At 27.2% G+C, this 21,563-nt stretch overlaps 1 protein-coding gene across 1 annotated transcript in view; it reads left to right on the top strand.

Moving 5' to 3' along the window:
* Nucleotides 1-3,534: 3,534 nt before the first annotated feature.
* LOC136976507 (neurotrimin-like) overlaps nucleotides 3,535-21,563 on the top strand; it is a 123,771-nt gene continuing 105,742 nt past the window's right edge. Inside the window, exon 1 of the mRNA XM_067271806.1 lies at nucleotides 3,535-3,641. Coding sequence (XP_067127907.1) covers nucleotides 3,569-3,641 — 73 coding nt within the window. The 5' untranslated portion in view covers nucleotides 3,535-3,568. The remainder of the gene's footprint in view (nucleotides 3,642-21,563) is intronic.

Here is a 21,563-nt window from a genome sequence, read left to right as displayed (position 1 = left end):
TGAATCTTCTGAATGAACAAAGATGCAAGCAATCTGTAGTAAGGAATTATTAAAATTACTAACAGGTTTTACAAAGCGGTTAAAATGAATTTATGTAATTTCTAGATTCTGGATATGGGAGAAAAGATGTTCGTTTTCCACCAACCTGACTACAGAGAGTTACAATTGAACAGTAAAATACGTAAATCTGTTGAAGAATTTACGATATAACATTTAATATTAAAGATAACTAAGCTAAATTTAATAATTCTAACAATAAAAAATCATTTAAAAGTTAATAAAAAAAATCAGTAATTATTTTCTTATTAAAGCAAAAGACGTGAATGTATATAATTTTAATTGCAATGTATATTTTTTTATTTCCAGTTTGTATAAAGCTTTGAATTTTATCAAATTTATATTTATATTTTATTAAAATAACATGTTATTTACATATTAAACACGATTGTAATTAACAGAAATAATTTCTTGCTGGCCGAAATTGGTGGCAACCTCTTGAATTTGTTCAGAAAGCTAACAGGAAACCCTCCCAAAGGCAAATAATTAGCCAATCTCCCGCAGATCCCACCCTTTAAACAAAGATAATCAGGATAATGATGACAAACTGCTTTAAAGAATAAAGTAAGAGGACAGACGCTATTTTTCAGACCTCTTACACTAAGTCGGTGCGAGGGCTTTACAATTTAAAGCGGTCTAAGCTGGATCACTAACTTTTAAAAATATAAAAAAAAGGACGAAAAAATCCATTATCCCAGCTTCTTTTTTAATGATTTTTCCATTTTTTCTACTCTTAATAAAAGTACGGTGTCAGATGGGGAAAATTATAAAAGTGAAGGGGGGATCTAGTGGATACGTATCGATTTTCATTTGGTATTCAGTAAAGGAATGCTTTAATGATATTTGTCCCTCTAAATATTTACATTTATCCCGATGTTATCCAGCTGTTGAGTCTAGTAATAAAATTGTATTCGACAAAAATATTTTACTATGAATATCAATTACAATGTTTACCTTAAATTACCTTCCAATAAACAAAAATATAATTCGTAAGACGGGCGAAAAAAATTAGATAAAACCAAGATAAATTCATGATATGAGGCACGATAAAAGCAAGCATATTCTATACTAGCATCAGATATATTATCCGCGTTAGAACATTTACCAGATGATAGCATAGGAGAAGGGATGCGAAGACGATAATGTACATTAGGAGCACGTGGATGGTGATGATAAGGTTGGAAAGTGCAGCATAGATAAAATAATAAGAGATAGATAAAATTTAATTTTAATCGCATTTACGTAGAAAAGTACACATTTTAATCTTCATTTCTAAACTAAATAGTTGTAAAATATAACCCCGAAAATCATTTTAGAATTAGTATTTCAAATAATGTAAATCAAATCAGCACGTTAAATTGAATAAATTAAGTTAGAAACCGCTTACTCTATTATCCTGTTCAACTAAGTGTAGGCAATCGAGAAATGATAAAGTTGCAGACAGCCCGAATTTGACCTGTATGAATTACTTTACATATTTTAATTATCTTGATTGGCAGAAATTGTTAAAGTGTTAAAACGTGTCGGCAAATTCAGGACGATTATCCCCCGAAGGGACGAAAGTAGTTAATCAAGCAAGGAAGATCGCAAATCATGACAACAAATAGAAATAATTCCTGCTTGATATACACGAAAAGAGAAGTTTAGTCGACTACGTCGAAGATGCTGCTCACAAATATTAGACCAGAGAGACATCAATCCCAAGAGAGGCATTCGTTTTCCTTTCGGATACAATGAGAAACTTTTCTAAAGCTAACACTTTGCTGCACAGATTCTATTTTCTTTCTCCCATACATTATACTCATTTTCTTTTAAAAATAAGAAAGAATATATCTTATCCGTGTTTTTGCAGCTTTTACATTCATACTTTGATGGATATTTTTGTGCAACTTATCAATCGATTTTTATAGCGTATCTATCGATAATCTGGCTTCTAGATAATCAGATAAAATGTAAAATAGCTATAGATTCTTAACAAAAATAACAAAAAAAAAGAAGAGAAAGTTTCCAAACTATCAAGAAGTTTTTCGCCTTTACGACTTTGTAATTCCGCAAAACGACAGTGGATTGAGGTAAATTTAAATAAAATGAATAAAGTAGTTCGGTTCTGGTAATGCTATTTCCGAAATAATTATGAAGTTTGTTCTTAGAAAATTGTAGATTTTGCTCCTTCGAAGCAATTTGTTTTTGGAGTGTTCGCTACTTATTGAGGAATTCTTATTTTCTTCTTTTGCTTGCTGTCTGCCACAAGTTAAACAATTTCATTTTATGTAAGGTGGGGTTTTTCTTATTCTTTCCATAATGAAATTTTCTTCCTTTTTATTGTGCTTTCTTCACGTTTTTCTTCTCTTGTGATTTTCTCTTTTTCTTATATTTCGTCCCTATTTCTGTAAAGATTTTCGCATTTTATTTCCTGAATTTTTCTATATTCTACGTCTTATATATTTCTATTATTTTAAAAATGATTTATATATTATTTTTTTATTTTCGTTTCTTCATCTATGTGGGATTACATATTTATTTATTTTAATAATACTTTACCAATAAAGATTTTTACATCCCAAAACTTATATATTTATTACGTATCAATTTTTATCCGTTTTTTAATATTTTTCGATGCTCGTAACTCTTTATGATTTCTCTTATTTTAACTTAATCCCTTCTTTAGCTCTCCATCTTTTATCTTTAATAAATTCGACTCATTCAGTACGGAAATCCGCATCATCATATTTTCTTAAAGCTCGATAATTTTTTTATTCGTTTTTTTAAAAATATCCTTCTCTTCCATTTAGAAACTCTTCTGCTCCTCATCCATTTTAAAAGAAGCCATCAGGAGAAAAAATAAGTAAATAAATAAACCATATATCCATAATCAAAGAAGCCATCGCGGAAGTAATTTACCTCCACCCACTACAGAAAGTGGTATCCTAAAAAGTGACCAACCTGTAAATAGAAGTCGGCTATGAAAGATGACTGGACCTCTTCACTACAATGATGCTGTGAGAGAATAGCATGCGATCACGCTACGTTGTTCTATACATTAGGTCGAGCGATGAAAATTTCACACTTTCACACTCTGCTATTTCACTGCCACCCATCAAGAGGAAGCTATCGAATAGTTTTTTTCAGGAATTCGACAGCTCAGCTTCTTGTGGAATACTTTCCTCTTCAAATTTTCGCCCATACGCTCCCTAAAAATTTCCTTTTTTTATATTATAAATTACTAATAATTTCTTTGATAACGCTCCACTCATCCGGGATGGAAAGCACGCTCTGTTTTCCTAGCCTTCAATCGATAGTTAACCCGCAGAATCTTTATCCTTTAGTTCTATCAAGTTACTAAGCTATTCATTGACAAGATATAGTTAACAGTTACATAAGCCAGCATGCTTTGCGCAAGCTCCAATACTTCTACACGACTGTGCTTTACCATATAAGGGGAGTGTCCTAGCCGCTATCGTTCAGTGTGTACCACTCGTCAGTGCAGGACTTGACTCACTCAACACAGGACATGATACAGGAGGTGTTCGCATGCACGTGGATCTTACCGCTAATTACGTTCACAGCTATGCAGGCCACTGAAGGTGAGTAACAATTATTGGGATGGAGTTCTTAGAAGATTCGTACTCTTTACTCCCGCTACCTATAAGATTAAAAGAAAAAATAAGGAAGGTTGTAAATAAGATTGGTTGTATATCTAGAAGGTGTTGACAAGTTAACAACCCCCGCGAGCAGGGATGGTCGAGAAGATGGTTAAAGGTGTGCATTTTTTGGAACGTTTCCAACCTTGTCCTCTTGTGCCTCTTTGATTGACTGTCCGTAATCAATAAAGTAATGATATTTCGGGTGAAGAAAATGCAGGCCTCTTTCGCACTTTAAAAATTAGTAGTTTATTGGCCACACGAATCTTTTTTTTATAGTTTTAAATTAATTTTTTAGCGTGAAATCTACTCCAACTACTGTTCATTACTTCTTTTATCATCACAAGATGGCCATGTACAAATTTACAGTTTTATCATAGAGAAACGTTAATTAGTTTTTCCACTCTCTTGATTTAGTTTTACATAGCTCTTTTACCCACAATTAGCTCTATATCATCTATAATTTTATCTCATCCCTTCATTTATTTTTTCCCATATTTCTCTTTTATTCTTCAACATTTACGATCCTCCTCGACCAATTACACATCCGTGCACACTCGAAATTAGTTTATTCAACATTGAAGGGCCTTCCACATCACCAAATTGGAATGCAGAAGAATCAAACTCGATAGCGGCAGTAGAATGATGCAGAAGGACCAATTAAAGGAGGTTTTCTTTCTTCACCATCTTCCGAACTTGTCTATCTTTTGCCATATCCGGAGATTAATGTCAGCGATAGTCTTTCCTCGAATTTCGAGTATGATAGGCTGCACTCTCCTTAAGATTTAATGGAAAACACAGTTCTACCATCAACTTTCAAACTACCTTCAGTTTAATTTGGTGAATCTAGATAGGGGGAAAGGTAGTATTTTCTCTTTTGCCAGTGGAGATGGTCCGTCCCGGAACATAGTTGTTCTCTTTAATGACTTTCGTTCACTAATACAATTCAGGACAATGTCTAGTTACCTCTACGTTAAACTACTAAATTTACTTGGGTAATTCCTTTTTCTTACTTTTAAGCCCGAATTTTAAACGATTTTAAACTAAAACTTCACATTCGCCCTTTTAATGGTCCTCAACTTTACACGATGCCATTCTGTGTTTAAAATTGTAGTAGTAACTTAATTAGCATCTTGTTATAATTAATCTATTTCCTTTAGTCTACAGATAAAGATTCTGAATTAATTTCGAATAGCAATGCTATTACAGCAACAATATTCTTTCTACTACGGAAAAACTCGATACGAGCTACATATATATTACTAGATTAGAATAAATTTCACTTAAATAATACCCTTAAAAACCGAGTTTTAAATGGTTTTAAAGAAAGAAAAACCTACTTTTAGTCTTCTAATATTATGCTAGAAATTGCCCTGTACCATGCCACGTTTTAAATTGTAACAAGACTTAATTAACCTCTTGTTCCTTTTAAACGAAAGAAGGAAGATTCTGAATTAATTTTAAACAATAATGCTGCCTCAGGAACAATAACTTTACCCTTTCTTACTACCACAGCAACATTGAGAATCGATTTACATTTACTCTACTCAACGTGAGTAGTAGGAAATTTTTACTATGATATTACAGTAGTAAATACTTGTTTCAGCGTAATTTCTTAATAAATTAGTCGAAATTATTATTAATTTAGTAATATCTCTTACTTAGCTTTATCATTTTATAATAGAAATTTTAGTGAGTTTATACTACAATAATAAAATGCTGAATGAATTGCTTAAAATTCTGTGCATTAATTAAATTTAAAATTTTAATGTTACTGTAATAGTATTAAATGCATTCATTAGATTGTATGTTCTTTTAGAAGTGGAATTATAATTTAAAATCCTTAACTCGTACGCATGAGCGTTACCGCAACAATTTCATTGTTAAAGTCTAACCTTATATTAAAATAATATTTTCAATATTAAAAAAGCTGGATGCTATTATCGTTAGTGTAAAAATAACAACAACAGGTTTATGCAAATGTGTTAAAATTCACACAGCATTAGTCGAGTTTGTTCCTATAGTAGCAAACCGCGCTTCTATAATGATAAAATGGAGCAAAAAAACGGGCATTAAGAGCTTTATTATGATATCGATTCACCAAATAGTCAAGCTTGCAATGTAAAATGGTCTTTCGTTGTCCAAATAAAGTAAAAGAAGTGCAGCAGACCTCCTCCTGCTAGACAAGTAGTAGCAAGTTACTTTGGCATCATGACAAGGCGAATTTGATGGTGTGTTAAAGTTGTATGGTCTTGAATGACACGACTAGGCACCTTTCACACTTTAAATTTTCAAATGACGTTGGCAAAACGATACTACTCTAGCCATTCGGATAATGCTGTCTGACAGTAATGCGTGAAAATTTTATTTATACATATGTAATATATATATGTGTGTTTATATTACATGTTTTTCCCTCTTATGTCGCGTATTTTTTTCATATGAAAACTGACCTTTTTTTCGGTTAAAAATTGGTTGCTTGTTGTCATTTGATAGTAAAGAAGGATCGTTTTAGTTCTAGCCAACTTCAATTCTTTCTACTCTTGAAATTCTATTATACACCCCTCATGAGAATAAACCTTTACTTCCTTGCTTCTCCTGAAATCGGTTTTTAGTGTTGTCCATTGGAGCATTTTGTCTCTAACTTGAATCTTTCAGTATTTACACTCCAGTCAAATAGAATTTTGATAAATTTTTCCTATTTTTGTTGCTATTTTTTTCGGTTGCATCAAAAACATCTATAAAATATCCATAGCGTGTCATCTCTAACTCCGTGATAACTCATATTATATGCAAAACCACTATAATAATAACACTATTACATGAATAAAAAATGATACCCGAGGAAATACGAGTGTTTTTCAATAAGTTCAATAATTTTTTTCCTTAATAAATTAATAATAAACCTCTCGATTCCAGCTTTCATTGCTTGATATTACTTAGATAAAATGTTCCGATCAAATCATAAATAACTAAAGTTTAATCGAATGGCCCAGTTTTATCATAGAAAATATTTATATCTGTGATCTAATTTAGATGCTTCTACAGTAATAAAAGCAGAAAACTGCAGGGACTATCAATCTGACAGAAACTCTACGTTAACAGACAATTTAAGAGTCATTAAATCTAGCTTCCTGAACTTTTAGCTAACACGAATGCTATTATATTAACAATTTAACATAAAATCCATACATAAAATAACTCTGCAAGACTTCCTGTTACGGTAAAACGTCGGTATTTATGAAATTCCGAGTTGTTATCTAAATGCTGCTATAGTAACATAAATAATACGATTGTAGCTATTCATTAAATTAAATGATAGCGACTAAACAAACTTTCAAGCTATTTATTTAGTAGAGGAATGTCATTATAATTAGTATCATATTCTATATAAATAAACATTCAAGGTGAATTTACTAAAGTTAGATTACTTCTACAGCTTGAAAAATATTATGGGGGTGGTTAATATGCTTCTATAGTTTATATCAATGCTGCTATGGCAGCAAAGAAATGTGTGCTATCATCTCTGAGACCTCCCATCACTATCCAGATGCTACAACAACAGATATCAAGCCACAAATAATTTCTTCCACCGATAAACAGTTAAGGCAAAGCAATCACTTCTCTTAAAAACGTTTCACCTTTCTGCATCATTTCTTTTAATAGAAAACTGAATTAATAAATAAATAAAAAAAATATATATAAAATAAAAGAAAAAAAATATATGTCATCATTCACTTATACGGGAAGCAGAGAAATCATTTTCTTCCATTTATCCATCATACATTATTTTTACTTCTTTTCTTTTTTGGAAAGGGGAAGACATCAAGGTAGGAATTAATAAGTTATCTTTTTATCTCTCATAGATGATCAAGAATAGTAATAGCTGCATGACGGCAATGTTGTCAGGATGTAACAGATGTGATAAGAACAATAAATGGTAGAGGGTTTGTTCAATTTATGGATTTGGTTTCCATGTCTGAAGTCTGCACATTTTATTCCGCAAACGATGTCAATGTATCTCTTCTCTCTTCTAGGAAGTGCGTTCCAAAAGTTTTTCACTCGATTCTACTGCAACAGCTTGAAGCTCATTGTGCAGCAAACGAAATAAGAGAAAAAGCTCTTTTTTTTACCTCTTGCACTCGTTTTTTTAACTTGACTATGTCAGGTTGACCGTCCATTTGTTAACCTGTTCTTTACATCCAGTTTTGGTTTTTGGATTTTTCTGCATTATCTTCTTATTTCTTCTTCTTTTTTTCACCCTCCTTCTTATTTCACTTCTTTCTCAAATAATTCTTTTTTTTTATAAGTCGAAAGTAGTTTTAATTAAATATCTTATAGTTAATTGTTTGAATCGTGCTAAGGCAGATAAAGAAAATAATGCTTTTAAAAAACGTGGAGTTTACTCGAAATTTAATGAATATAGCTTGAAATTATACAAAGGACGATAAATTATCGTTTCTAAATCATTTTTAAATTATAATATCATATTATACGCATTTAATCTAGCGTAATAACTAATTAATTTTATTTATAATACTGTAAATTATCTTTTAAAAAAATAGATAAAATAAGCTACAGATAATTTAGAAACACGACTAATTAAGAAATTGCTTGTAAACAAAAGGGATGCAGAAGATGAGGATGCTGAGAGGATGTTAAGAGAATTGGAATTTCTGTAAAGTTACCTACAAATAGATAATTCGATATTCTTTAGATAATTCGTAACTCCTGATGTTATTTTATCGTTAAATATCTGATTTATCACCGAAACAACGATAAAGATAATACTAAATTGGTTAGTTTATGTGAAACTTGATTAAAATGCCCATAAATTATCTGCGATATAAAAATTATTGTTTTGGATAGATCAATTATTATTCTTAATAAATTTGTAAATTTTATTGTTAATTTTATTTTTTATCAATAATAAATAACGGGAAAATATTATAGATGAGGTTCCGATATAATTATCATCTTTTGGATTATTTTAACGCTATAATTTATCAATTTAACATTTAAAAAAACTGTTAAATTTAAACAATTTTTAAGTAAAAATACTTAAAATATTATATTATAGTTAATTATCTAGCAACAGTTTGACAGATAATGTAAATTTTATAGAGTTTATCATCGCATTAAAAACGAAAAAACGAATAAAGATTGTGTATAAATACATAAAAATATATAAGTTATATTATTATTTTCAGTTAAAGATTTTATATATCAAGATTGATAATGAAGATAATGCAATATATTTAAGTTAATACATCTAAAAGTGTAATTAATATCTTAAATTTGCTGAGATTAGTTCAATTCCATATCAGTAGATAATGCATAAAATGATAATTATTTTAAAGTATGATATATGATTTCCATTAAGGTAGATAATGAAGATTGTGTAAAATTTAATAATTATTTTGAGTTTATTAGATTGACTCTTAATACATAAATTATGGTAAACATTCTAATAGCCAATTATTTGTTTCCATGTAAAATTACATAATTTATATCTCAGATAATTAAATGGATACACTTTAAAAAAAACATTTAAAAATTTAATTTAATAATTTTTATATTCCACTTAAATAAATAAATATTCTGGAAATTAATAATTAAAAAACAACAGCAAAAAGAAAATTCTTTTCTGGAATAATTTTAAAATATTTTTTTAAATTAATTAAAATTAGTTTTTATTAAAAATATAATTTCAATTATCTTTCAAAATAATTAAATAATTCGATAATTTTCTGTAATTAAATGGGCAATTTATTGTCAACAATTTGCATAATTTTATGATATAAGATTTTAGAATATGTACAAAATATATAGAAATTTAAACAAATAAAAATATATAAATCAAATTATATGAAAGAAAACACTAAAATGATTAAATTTTAAAAATAAAATTCGTTTTTTTAACTAAAATAAATTGGCAATAATTAAATAAAGTATCACATAAACAAGTTTACCAGTATCTTTATAAGATTAACATTTCTTTAAAAAATAAATTATCTTAAGAAAATTAAAAAAAAAGAAAATCTTCTCTGTAAAATTCTTCATGCAAAGTTTTTAATTTTCTTAAATAGGCTCGAAAGATAATTTAATTTACCTTTAAAATATTAAATTTAGATACATTTTTAAGGGAAATAAATCCCCCTTTTAAAAATATCTTTAATATATATTTAGATAAAGACCTTCGATAGATAAATTTTCAGTTTTATTTAAATGATTTATAATCAAGATAATAAAATATTTTAAGATTTTTATCGTATATTTTCTTAGAATATCGAAATTTTCAACGTTAATGATAATTAACTGGCATCGTAATAAAAAAAAGTGAGATAAATAATAAATTTATATGTTTATAATATAAATTTATAGATAATTATCGAGTTTATAAGTTAAAAAAATATATTAAATACATTTTTAAAAGTTTAATAAGCGAGAATATTAAATGATAATGAGATGAAAGTTCCGTATGTTTAATCAAATCTTATGCATTATCAACGTAGGAAACTTTATCAGAAATTTTCGTAATTTTCGAAGATTAAGTAAAAAGAATTTTCTACATTAAAATATTTCATTAAAAACATGTAAAAATAAATAAAAATTATATCTAAAAGGGATTAAATATTAATTAATTTGTGTCATAAAGAGAAACAAATAAGATTAATTAATTAATTAATTATCCAATTCGATTTTTTAAATGGATTTTTTTTATTATTTTTATATAAAAAGCATTTATTAAATAATATAATCTTACAATATTTCAAAATTATTCTTGTAAATTTACAGAAAAACATGTAATAAATGCATGAATTATTTTATTCGTAAGCTAAACAATGTATATATATATTAGAAAATTGGATAAATAAATATTTAAAAAATATATTTTGAGAAGAGAGAAAAACATCTTAAATTTTAAAAATAAAGAAATTTTATTTTTATAAGAAAAAAAAAATATATAAAAATTTGTTATTTTTAAAATAATTTCTTCTAAATTTTTTACAAATAATCAACTATTTAACTATATTATTTCAATTTTTAACGCAAATAAACAAATAAAAGAATTTTTTTTTGTATATAAAGCAATAAATTTGTAATAAATAAGCCGTATTTAGCATTAGAAATTAGTATTTTAACAAAAAATTATTTATATTATTCATTTATTTAATAATTTATAATTCATAGAATTAATATTGTTATATATTTTTTAAAAATATATGGATTATATTTATCATAAATTATTTATTATTTTATTTATATTTTCGTTACATTTTTAAATATTTTATGTTTACATTTAATTCTTAACATTGCTAAATCTTTAATTCTTTTTTTTTAAATATAAGGATTAATTGCCTGAGATGTAAATTTTATAGGAGACTAAATGATACATGATTATAGTTTCTTTAATTCTTATATTCTTTATATCAACTAAGAGAGATTAAAAGTTAATCTCAAGTTTAGGATCTACATTCACGTGACGTACAGATAAATTGGGATTTAGAGAAAATTGATAAAACGTCCAGCATGTTGCTAAGTTAAGAGAACACTGTAAACAATCAACTGTTTCAGCCACAATAGCTAGATAAACACACAAACTGACTGTGAAAATGCAATGAAACTTGTGTAACCTGATTGAATTACTATATATACAATGATTTTCTATGTTTCAAATTAATAAATTATCATAAAACAATTATTTTCATCAATTTTTTAATAGTTTATTTATATTAAAATAAAAATAAATAAATAATGAAAAAATTTAATAAGATAAAAAAAACTATTTTACTAATATAAAAAAACAAAGGAAAATATATTAATTTTAAAGATAATTTTGTATTTTTATTTATTTTTTTAAAATAATTTTAGAATCAAATGCAACCCTCATTCCAACATATTTCTATGGAATCAGATTTCCAATTATATTCTAAAGTTTTTGCTTACATAAAAATAAAGCCTTACTTTATATAAAAGTATATATTTTTCTCTATTTTTTATCTTATATTTCTCATTGTTATAAGGTTTTATAACGTTGTTTTGAAAGAAAAGTTATTTATTTTTTCCTATATAAAAATTTGTTTTGTTTATAATAATGTAATACACACACACACACACACACACACACACACACAAGCACAAGCACAAGCACATACACTCAAAAGTTTTCCTATCTTATTTTACAAACAATTACTACATTTGAAATATTTTATATATAGAAACTTTACATTTTATATTTTAAAAAAATTTACTTAGTTTCAAGATTTTTAATTTTATTTATTTTCAAAAAAGTCATGTAACTTATCAACATATTTCATCACGTATAAAATATTTTTGTTCATTTTTTTTTTTTGCAATTTTTGGAGCAAGATAAACTTATTGGAGAGAGAAAATTTGGAAAACTTTCTTATAAAATATTAAAATATCAAATTAAAATCTCGTAAAAATCTTTATGAAAAAATTATAAGATGACTTTCCACTTATAAAAAATTTTATTTATTTTTTTTAATCAGTCTGGGAGTGTGTAGATTTTATTTGCAGATTAACTTATACTTTATGGATTTAAGAAAAAATAATATATTACTTAACTGTTATAATATAATAAATAAACTTCTCTACGTAATGTATATATGAGTATATACGAATTCTTTAGCTATAAATTAAACATTCAGTCAACTTCACAAAATGTAATTTGCTAAAAACAACCTTTACTTAAATCTATTGCTTACTTAAAGTAATGAAGTGTGGGAATTGCAAACTGCATCAGGGATTAAAGAAACTAAAATATATTACTCCCAAAACAACTACAATCAGTAAAATAACCGAAATTCTTATATGAATATATATATATATGTGTGTGTACTTAAAAATATATCAACTCAATTTTTACAGTTTAAGTATCGAAATATTAATTTATTGATATAAAAAAACATCAATAAAGTACCATAAATCTTCCATTCTTTACATTTGACTTCTGTCTAGTGCATACAGCGTGATTGACAGATCCATCTCTGTTATGTCTGCATGCACAACCGATACAGCTTATTGATGTAGTTAGTTGACTAGTATCTTGTTTTACTGTCACCAACAGGAATGAAAAACCGAGATTGAGCTTGGCTTCTAATCTTCTAATGATTAATGGCTTATATCAACATGTGAGTTTATCTAATGGAAAATATAAAGATTGTTTATAAATTAAATCGCCTTTTATTCAATTTTAAAAGTACAATTTTATAAAGAATTTCTATTTAAATGGTAATAAATTATTCGAATTTTTTCCAATTTATACATCTGTATAGTTCAATCAATCTAAATGACTTATTGTAACTTTTGTAGTAATTATTTTCATCCATATACTCCATTCATTTTATCATGAATCTCATTATTTTTATTTCATTTTTTTTTGTTTAAGGAAAAAAATATTCATGTCATTTAAATATTAATGTCTTCCTTTTTTTATTAAATTGTTTTTTTTATCTTTCATTTAAAATATTTTCTTCTCATTTATATATTTCTTTTTAATTGTAAGTATATGTCTATTCTCTTTATAATGTCATTCATTGAGCCAAGTGGTTTCATTCATAGTTTAAAATTAATTTATTTCATTCATATTCTTAAATTAATGAATTTCTCTTTCTACAAATAATTATTCTTTTATTTTTTGGTTATTATTATTATACAAATTTTGTAAAATAAAGGTATTACTTTGCCGAAGAGACTGCATCTCGTTTGTGAGTGTACAGACTTTTGCTTAATCTCCTCTGGAGGAAGGCTGAATGACGTCACAAAGGCTTCTTCAGCCTTTCTCCAGAGATCTGCTGTCTTTTTAAACAAATTAGGCCTCTGAAGTAATTTCTCCTGGGTGCAAAAATGGACCTTTAAGGTCAAAGTGCGTTTGGCTTGTTGCTTGTTCTCCCACGTGTACAGTACAGTACAATAACAACGTATTATTTTATTTTATAAACTTTTTATTCTGTTTTAATTTATCATGATATTTAATTTAAATTGTAAAATATTCATTTAGAAAGTTAACATTGTATTTATTCTATACACAAAAATTTGTTCAAAATAAACAATGTTTAACAATAGTTAAACACAATTGAAACTGCAAAAAAAAATAAGAATATAATATTAATATTCTATTATTTCTTGTTTATATTTTACATAATTTACTATGTTTAAGTATTTTTGAACGGGATATTTGTGAAATTATTTTGTGTACATAATAGAATATGGTTTAAAAATAGTAATAATAATAATTTATAAATTATATTAAGCGTGAAAATACACAAATTAAATATAAAAATAGATGCTAAGAGGCGTAAACAAAGTTAAAAACTATAGGAAATTGAAGAATGGATTAACGTATATGAAAGTTTGAGGAGGAGTAAGAGATTAACAGTAATTCTTCTCAATCCCTTCACTCTGAAGATTTGGTCTTTCACTTCATCTGAAGCTTCCCCATTCAGCATCCTCCTTTCCTTTCATTTATTAGATTTACTCTCATTTAATCACACCTTTCACCATTAAAAACATCAAATAAACATTCTAATTAAAATATCGAAAATAAAAATTAAGACCAAACTAGAAACATTAATCAAATATTCAAACTCAAAACAGCAGGTGTTTCTAATTTGTAAATCAGAATCATTAATATCTTCTTTAACATTAATATTTCATTAAATTTATATGGCAAAACTATAAATTGTAGTCGAGAAAGATTCGAATTATTAAAAAATATATATATGTATACATATAAATTGTTAGTAATTGTTAACAATTAGCGAGTTGATCATCATCAATTTTCCGATCATCGATTAGAGATAATTCGCCAATTATGGTATAGAGGGGGAGGTTGCTAAACATTATTCTGGTTAACTTGTGGTCAATATGATCATGTTGAGTAACATTGAATAAGTAAGATGAAGGAGAATTGTTCGCTACGCCCAGTGCACTTAGCGCATCAACAAACATCCATAGATGAATCCGGGGAATGTAATAATGCATCCTGTTTACGGCCAAAACATTATAACGACTTTTCCTGCTGCAAATAATATGAGTTTGATTAAAATAATTACTTTAGAAAGAAAGTTTTTTGAATTTAAAACGAATTTCCTAGCAGAAAAAAAAATTATGTTGTTACTTCTAAATGAATTTATTCATTAATTTTATCCGGATTTTAAAGTAAAATTAATCAACTGATTTTAGAAAAGGCAACCTTCTGTCTTAATTAATGATGATTAATATATAGCATACGTTACTAAGAGATAATGAATGTTTAATATCGTGTAAATATAACGTATTCTGTTTATTTTTTAATGCTTTTGTCTTTTGTAAACACGAGTTATGCATACACGTAAGGGAAGATAATATTAAATTTCGCATCTTTACAAGTGAATAAAATAGCTATCGACGGCAAAATAAACTAAATTTAACATTTAAAATTATCTTCCAATTATATAATTTGCTAATAATTTCGAAATTAAGTGACTACGATAACGAAAATTTATGAATTAGACATTCAAAAGTTACATAGGAGAGTGGATAATAGTGATTACTGTAATTAAAAGTGGAAAGTATGGTTCTGGTATTAATAAAAAAATACACTTATCAGGCCTATAAAAAAGGCTAAAGCTACATTCTTAATTTAAAAATTTAAAGCATTCGAAGTAAATGAAAGCGAATTTAAAAAGGAAAAAAAATCGCCATCTTTATGCCCAATTGCAGAATTTAATTTGGGCGGTGTTATAGCATGATCGATGCATTATATTTAAGTAATTTCGCATATTTTAACACTACATAATAAATCACTTTTACGAAACCGTAAGTAATACGATTAAGTATATTAGAACAGCAAGTTGAACATTAATACATTCGTATAAACGTGCATAAAGACTCCATGTTGATTTTTACTTACAACGTTTTAAAAACATTAATGTAGCGTAAGAGGCAAACATTATTTAGAGGAGAAAATCTGGAGTGACAAATGATTCCTGTAATCCTCTCATTGTGGACAATCTGTGAAACGACGTCAAAGAAACATGATTCCTAGCTCATTTATGGAATCCAATTTTGTAACGACTTTCTTCAATCCCGCTCTGATATATATTGTAAAACAAAATTTACATTCTATTAACTTAAACAGATGAGAGGTGAATAACATCAATTTACAATAACATCCCTTATAAATTTTTAATGTAATAATGCCCTAAATACGCTAATAATCCTTAGTGATATAAAAGTCGATAAACAACAATTTCACAAAGAATTTTAATTTTTTTTTACTTCTAATTTTCTGTAATAAATATTTTCCTTTCCTACATCTACACTTTTAACGACTAAAAAATAATTTTCGAATTCGTTTCGTCTGTCAGTTTGTCCGTCCGCATGATTTCTAAGACAACGAAGGTAAAGGGGTACGTACATTCTTTTGCAAGTTTTGATGAATATAATATAGAATTTCTTATAGATTTACGCCACTTTCGGAGAATATTATTAACAATTATTAATAATAAATTGCCTAAATTTGTGATGAAGTTACATACAGATATTGCACACATTTTATGTATTATTTTTTAATACTCAAACTTACAGGATAGATTTATTAATATTAATACAGCCTTAGCCTTGTATAAAAAAAATAGCTTTTATCTGATTGCCACGAGTGCAATTTTATCACAGTTTTGAAAATAATATCTGTTCTAATCTGGAATTAAAATTAAAATTCAGTTACATAAACAATTGCAAAACCTCATCTGGAATGTGTTTCCTCTCCAATGTTAAGATATAGCGAACAGGAGTGATGCTGGAGAGATGATTATCTGTTAAAAAGTTGATTTTGTTCAAACAAATTATATTTTACTAATTATATTACTAATCATTCTTCCTTTTCCTTAAGTGAAAGTACTAAATTACAAATATTTTGTAAGAGAAAACAATTATTATTTTTTCTTTAAACTACAGTGTATTTCTCTCGAAAATTAAAAAGTTTTGTGATGTAAATATCTATGTTTTTGTTGAATTGTTCAGTAATTAAGTTTAAATTTTATTCATTATAAATTTATATTATATGCTTTTTATTTTTCAAATATTAAATGTAAAATTAGATTTTTATACCTCGTTCTTATAAAATATAACATCTATTTCTATATATTATATAAATTTCGGATAAAAATACATTTATAAAATCGATTCTCTCAGGTAAAAAAAAAATAGAGAAAGGAAGCATACTTTATTTAAACTCAGGTAAAATCAAATAAAAGTCGATACTACGTTATTTCTGTAGTAAATTAATCTATTTTTTGGGATATATTCCGTGCTACATCGCTTGACGTGTTTCTAGTTTCTCATAATAAATAGTTACCAGGAAGGAAATTTAGCATCCACGTAAATTGATGACTGTCAGTCCCGACAAATGACATGAAATAGCAAATCTATCACTCTTTCCTATTTGTCAAACTTCGTCCTCCTATTGCCTGATGTGACATATCAGTTGAACCCCCTATTTCCAATCCTGGCAATAGAAGTTAAAAGGTGCAGCAGACAACAGCTCACACGAGAGACAAGAGGAAATCCTCGCCTTCACTTTTCTGTCACGTTTATCCATTTATCACTTATTTTTTTTTGTTTATACGTTCGAAAATATGAATTTAAGATATTAAATGCATTTATATTTGTTTAATATGATTTATTTATTATTTAAAAATGGTAATATTATGATGTACTGTCAACGATACCTCCCATTAACGGTGGTTACTATCTTTCTGATAAACACAGTTTATGATGTTAATCTTTTCTACAGTATTAAATAGTTCGTAATACTCTTATTTAGCTGGTATTTGGGCAATGAACAATTATCAGCTTAATGAAAAGCTTCAACGAATACCTATCGATGAGTTCACAATCGACTCATCGGGAAGATGATGCTCTTAGAATATATATAAATAAATAAATATTTATAGTAAGTATCTAATGGAAAGTGGCATAAGCGAAACGATTTATATCGATTTTGCATAAATGTATTTTCCTCTCGGTTTTATAAATCGTTAAACAATTATTAAACGTATTTTTTTCGGTTCCATATTAAAAATACTAAAGAGCTATTATACAAAACTACAGAAATTACAACGTAACATAAGTTTCCTGCGAAGAATTTAATATTTTTTCTGTGTAAAACACTTTCAACTTCTCCAGTTTTCTATCTTAAGGTTGGATGAAATGCATCGACGATTAGTTATTAGGAACATTTAGAATTCTGACAAGCTTTCAATCTCTTCCTTTTCTATCTAAGATGAGATTGAAAACTTGTCATAATTTTAAAATTTTAAAATATAATTTTTTTCTCTAAGCGTTAAGATCATAAATAAAAAAAATTACGTATAAAATTTTTAAAAAAAAGATTAATTAAAATTCTATAAGAAGTAAATTTTTCCATAAATCCAAGTTTAGTTAAGTGTACTATATATACAAAGAAGTAGAACGTTAAGTGAATATAAAAAATGCTTGTAATAATTCGTCTGTGTATAACCTATTTTATATAAAATTAGTTTAAAACGCGTGAGACCTGTAGAATATTTGAAAAAATAAAGATTTTATCCGAGCGAAAATATTTTTAGATATCCAAAAGGCTACTATATGCCTCTAGGAGATAATATAAAAATCTCTTCCACAAGAGAAGAGAAAATAGCCTACTATTTTACCAACTAAACCTCTTAGAGAAATCTGTTCTCAGAGGATGTTCTTAAATCTTAGTTTTAAATTTAGAAAAGACCTACACTTCAGTAAAATCGTGTTTTTAAACCAAGGAAAATTTTTCGATAAATCTTCAAAGTTTGATAAGTTCTTTGCCATTTTTTATATTTTACTCTCTTTTTTTTTATTTATTTTCTTACTCTAGCACTTTTAAAGATTCGAATGTAAAGATATATCCAAGGTCAAATGCAACTTGTTCTCTATTACATTAGACCCTGCCTCTTTCCCGTTTGTTTCACTTATCACCGATATTTTTTTATCTTTTAAACTTGTTTCTTTTAATGGAAAAGATACAACTTTCACCTAACTTTCCAGCAAAAAAAATAAATTATACCATGTCAAAACGAAAAAAATAATTAAATTCTTTCATTAATTATCACATTTATCTAATATAATTAGAAGATAAATACATATTTAACCCGATTAAATTACCTAAAAGCTGCTTAAAAGTTAACAAAAAAAAAGGTAATAATAATTAAAATTCTCTTGTAATTTTGACAAAAATGGATCAAATTTTAATTTTAATTAACTTCTAAATATAATTAATCTCGAATTTTTTTGTAAAAACGACTTTTTGACATATTCCCTTTTTCTTCTAATCGTTAATATAAGTGGAAAATTTCATCACATGATGACTTTTCTACTTAGTTTCGAATTATTTATATTATAAATTACTTTTTGAATATTTTTTTAAAGTGAGTTAAGTAAAAGCGAAAGTTTTATATTTGAACAAGGGGTTAGAAAGTATTTCTTACAAGAAAAAATGCATAAAAAAGGGGATCTCTAAAGTAAAACTCGAGATTATTACCTAGACACAATTCGGAAGATATAAACGTTTCAACAAAAATATTCCAATTCGTCTTATTACCAGAAAATATCCTTCGCATGAATAAGAGATGTTTGCTACACATTCAGGATTTAAGCATTATCTACTCTCTTCACTTCTCCAATTTTTTTTTTTTTTCTTGGTCCATTTCTACTTCTTGTAGTTTCGAATATATAAATCGTTTCTCTGATGATAAGGGAAAAAATCGCATTATCTTATGGATAAGTTTAAGGAAAAGATTATTTTAACTTTATTTTATATGTGATTTAAAAGAGGTATTTCGATAAAGATTCTGTTGAGATTGAGTGTCTTAATTAATCCATCCGTTCTTTTTTTTTAGTTTTTGGATAAAAATAAAATTGTAATTTATTCTTTGATGCGTAATAATAAACGAAAGGATACGTTGCAGAATAAAATCTTTTCACATTAAATTTTTTCCCCTAAAAAAAAGGAGTAAATTTCGTTTAGTGTACTGTACAATACCTGAAGCAGTTATCAGTCAGAAGTAACATCACAAGCCTCCTCACCTTAATTAAGCGATGTAAAATAAATGTCACTTTGGGGAGGAATAGAGACTTGACTATCATCAACATGTTCTCCCATGGAAAATGAGTTTTGGATTGACTTGTATGTAATGTTCCCACGAGACGGCGTTTGATTCGTAGACCTTTTTTATTAGTCACAATTTCTTCTCTTTGCTTAATACTTGTGCAAGAGTTAAAACGTCAAGATCAGACTCGATACTACTTTAGTAACGAATTATTCCCTGGGGTAAAATGCAATCGTGCTGTGACAAGATGGTCAGATAATACGTCGATGAGTTATTGGGTTGAGTTTTCTTTCCCTCCCCCCATTTATCGCTCAGAAGGTTTCGCTTTGGTTATTGACAAGTTAAGTCGGACAAAAATTCCCAAAGAGGTGTTGTGTCAAATGTGTATGACAGCCACCGACAGAAGTGGCAAATGGCAGTTGACAATGTTCACCTACTGATAGTCATAACATGCTTGAAAACATTGTGTTTCTGTCTGTTCCTGTTTTCTTTTCCCGTATTGTATTGTTACATCGTTGTATCGTAAACGTTGCCTCTTATATAAATAACTGAAAGATAAGGACAAGATTAACAATTCGCATGGAACACAACGGAGCAACAGGAACAATTGGGTAAATGCCAATAATAAAAAGAAATATACATTTATTTTTATACAGATTTAAAATATTACATTTAATCTTATATATGCAATTATTAGGAAAAATAAAAATTTTCTTTCATTATTAATTAATAATTAAATTCGAGTTAAAATTAGAAGGAAATTAAGAGTACTTTTAATAATATTAAACACAGCAACAAAACGAACATTTTATAGATAAGATAAACATCAAAGTAAAATTTACTCAATAGTTTAGAGTGCAATTAATAAATCAAAATTAGAGAAAATTGCCTAATTTCTTAAAGAAAACGTTTATTCTCTCGGTATGGTGCATTTAATTCATTAAACTATTGTCCTTACGGGAGCAACCACTGGAATTGCTTCAGTAGGAAACAATAGAGGGATTTCACTCACGTTGGTACACATTAATCAGATAAAGGACACTATTTACTCATTATAGATCAACAATTTAGAGAGGGATATTAATGAAGAAGAGTAAGAAAAAAAAATTAGCGATTAGTAACATTCACTTCAATTACAAATCCTGTTATAGACAGAGTAATAATTAACGAGATAATAATATTCATACCATCTGTAACCGTTAGAGCGCACATGTAACACAATTACGTCAAAACATTAATTGCGTAGGGATAACGTCAAAATTCAAATAGTATTTATTTAATTAAAATTGTTTTATAGTCGCATCTTGAAGGACCTTTTACTTATCTTACGTTAATTAAACAATCCTTTCTTAATGACATACGGTGTTGTCTTTGATATAGATCCGCTTGATGAACACCCCGCTTGGCTTGTTTACTAAGCTCTCACTTAACTATCTTTAATATTTATTGGCAAAGAGCCTAAGACTTTAAAAATAAAGAAGAAGAAGAGGAAGAAGAAGAAAAAAAATCACTCTAATTTATCATTTCCTTTTTCGATTAAGTTTACTACAATTTTGACACTGAACTGAACGTTTATTAAATATAGCGAAAACTTATTAAATTATCTTAAAATCGATATTTCGCTTTTATATTAAGAATCTGTCTTGTGTTTTTATTATTTTGTAGAAATTATTCTTTATCCAATGAGCATTTAAGTGGGAAGTAATAAAAAGTATGGGGTGTTTGCGAGGTAATG

The sequence above is a fragment of the Centruroides vittatus genome, unplaced genomic scaffold (assembly GCF_030686945.1).
Source record: "Centruroides vittatus isolate TY-2023 unplaced genomic scaffold, ASM3068694v2 contig_400, whole genome shotgun sequence".
In the NCBI taxonomy this organism is placed as follows: Eukaryota; Metazoa; Arthropoda; class Arachnida; order Scorpiones; family Buthidae; genus Centruroides; species Centruroides vittatus.
This window is presented reverse-complemented; position numbering and strand designations above follow the sequence as displayed.